Source organism: Phalaenopsis equestris, unplaced genomic scaffold (assembly GCF_001263595.1).
Source record: "Phalaenopsis equestris unplaced genomic scaffold, ASM126359v1 Scaffold195994, whole genome shotgun sequence".
Lineage (NCBI taxonomy): Eukaryota > Viridiplantae > Streptophyta > Magnoliopsida > Asparagales > Orchidaceae > Phalaenopsis > Phalaenopsis equestris.
Window position 1 is genome coordinate 1 of NW_018215943.1, and position 1,405 is coordinate 1,405.

Sequence of the window (1,405 nt, forward strand, 5' to 3'; positions counted from 1 at the left end):
AAAAAAAAAAACGAACAAACCTAGAGAAGAGTGTTCCACAGTGACATTTATACTCCCTGGTTCCGCATGTCTTGACATGAGCCTTCCAATCCGAGTAAACCGCATACTTCTTCGAGCACTTTTCACACTTCCACTTCTTCTCACCATGTTTCCTGCAAAAGTGCTTTTTTATCCCTGTAAGATCACCTAGAGCTCTTGAAGGATGGTGATGAACACAGGAAGGCTCAGGGCAAACATAGACTCTCTTCTTTATAACCTCCTTGCCATTATTATTCCTCTGCCTCAGCCTCCATGGCAAGTTGTGCCCTCTCCTATGAAGCTGAAGGTTTTGATCTCTCTGAAATCCTTTGGCGCATATCTCGCAGACAAATCTGTTGGTGGCAAGAAGGCTTTTGGGAGAGAGAGCCACCACTTCAGCATCTGGGTCTAAAAAAAATTAAGGAACAGAACAATTTGTGAGCTGTAACAGCCACCATTTAAGAAAGCACTCATTCATTATGGTAAGAATGCTTACCCGGATTTCCTGGTTGGCTTCTCTTCGTCTTGGGTTTGGGTTGGGTGGATATGGGTGTGAAGAGGAGAGTAAGGTTATTGAAGTGATCATGGACTCTGGTTTCAGGGGAAACATTTGCTTCCTCTGTTATGGTTGTGGAGTTGGAGATGGTTGCTGATGGATACATAAGGAGAATTTTTGGCTTTGTTTCTATTTAGTAATACTTCTTCTTCTTCTTCTTATTCTTCTTCTCTTGCAACAATGATTGAGATGAAAAGGGAAGAATAGGATTTTAATTCTGGCCTCTTCTATGTTATCAACTCTTCTGTGCTCAAAAGATGGAATGGGAAGGGGGAAAATATCTACTGAGTTATGTCATTATACTGCATGCAGAGGAGCAGGTGGCTGTAGGGTGAAGAAACACCTCGCTTTTTCACTTTATTTTATTGATTTTTTTTTTTTGGTTTTGATTTTGTTGTGACAGCCGTTTCCACTTGCTCGGCCTTGGAGTCATGAGGGACCAGAAGGAAATGCTTAAAAGAATAATGGTTTATTTGCATGAAAATCCAAAACATTTGCAATTTATTTTAAAAAAACTGTTTAAAATTTTGTAAAATAGGATTCTTAATTTCATGAAATTGATTTTTTTTAATAAAAACGACTATAGTTCTAAGAAATTACCCTACTTCACAAATAAGGTTTAAACAAATCTTGGATAATGTGGTTTAGGCTTGCAACAATTTGCATATATTGGAGGTTTATAAAACTCTAATATCACTACAAGAATTGTAATGCAATTCCTATTTTATTTTTGCAATAATGTTCGAACAGTTATTATAGCAAGATTTCATGATAAATTATTGTAGTCACACAATACTTGAACAAAGAGTGCATGCGTGTGTGTTTATATAT

At 37.3% G+C, this 1,405-nt stretch overlaps 1 protein-coding gene across 1 annotated transcript; it reads right to left on the reverse strand.

Annotated features, from left to right (window-relative positions):
• Positions 1–20: 20 nt before the first annotated feature.
• LOC110035091 (protein indeterminate-domain 7-like) lies at positions 21–888 on the reverse strand (the record flags this gene model as incomplete). The annotated part of the gene is made up of 2 exons (XM_020739333.1): positions 515–888; positions 21–426 (listed from the first exon to the last, which is right to left on the reverse strand). Coding segments are annotated over exons 1-2 (572 nt in total), but the record flags the coding sequence as incomplete, so codon positions are not given.
• Positions 889–1,405: the final 517 nt, after the last annotated feature.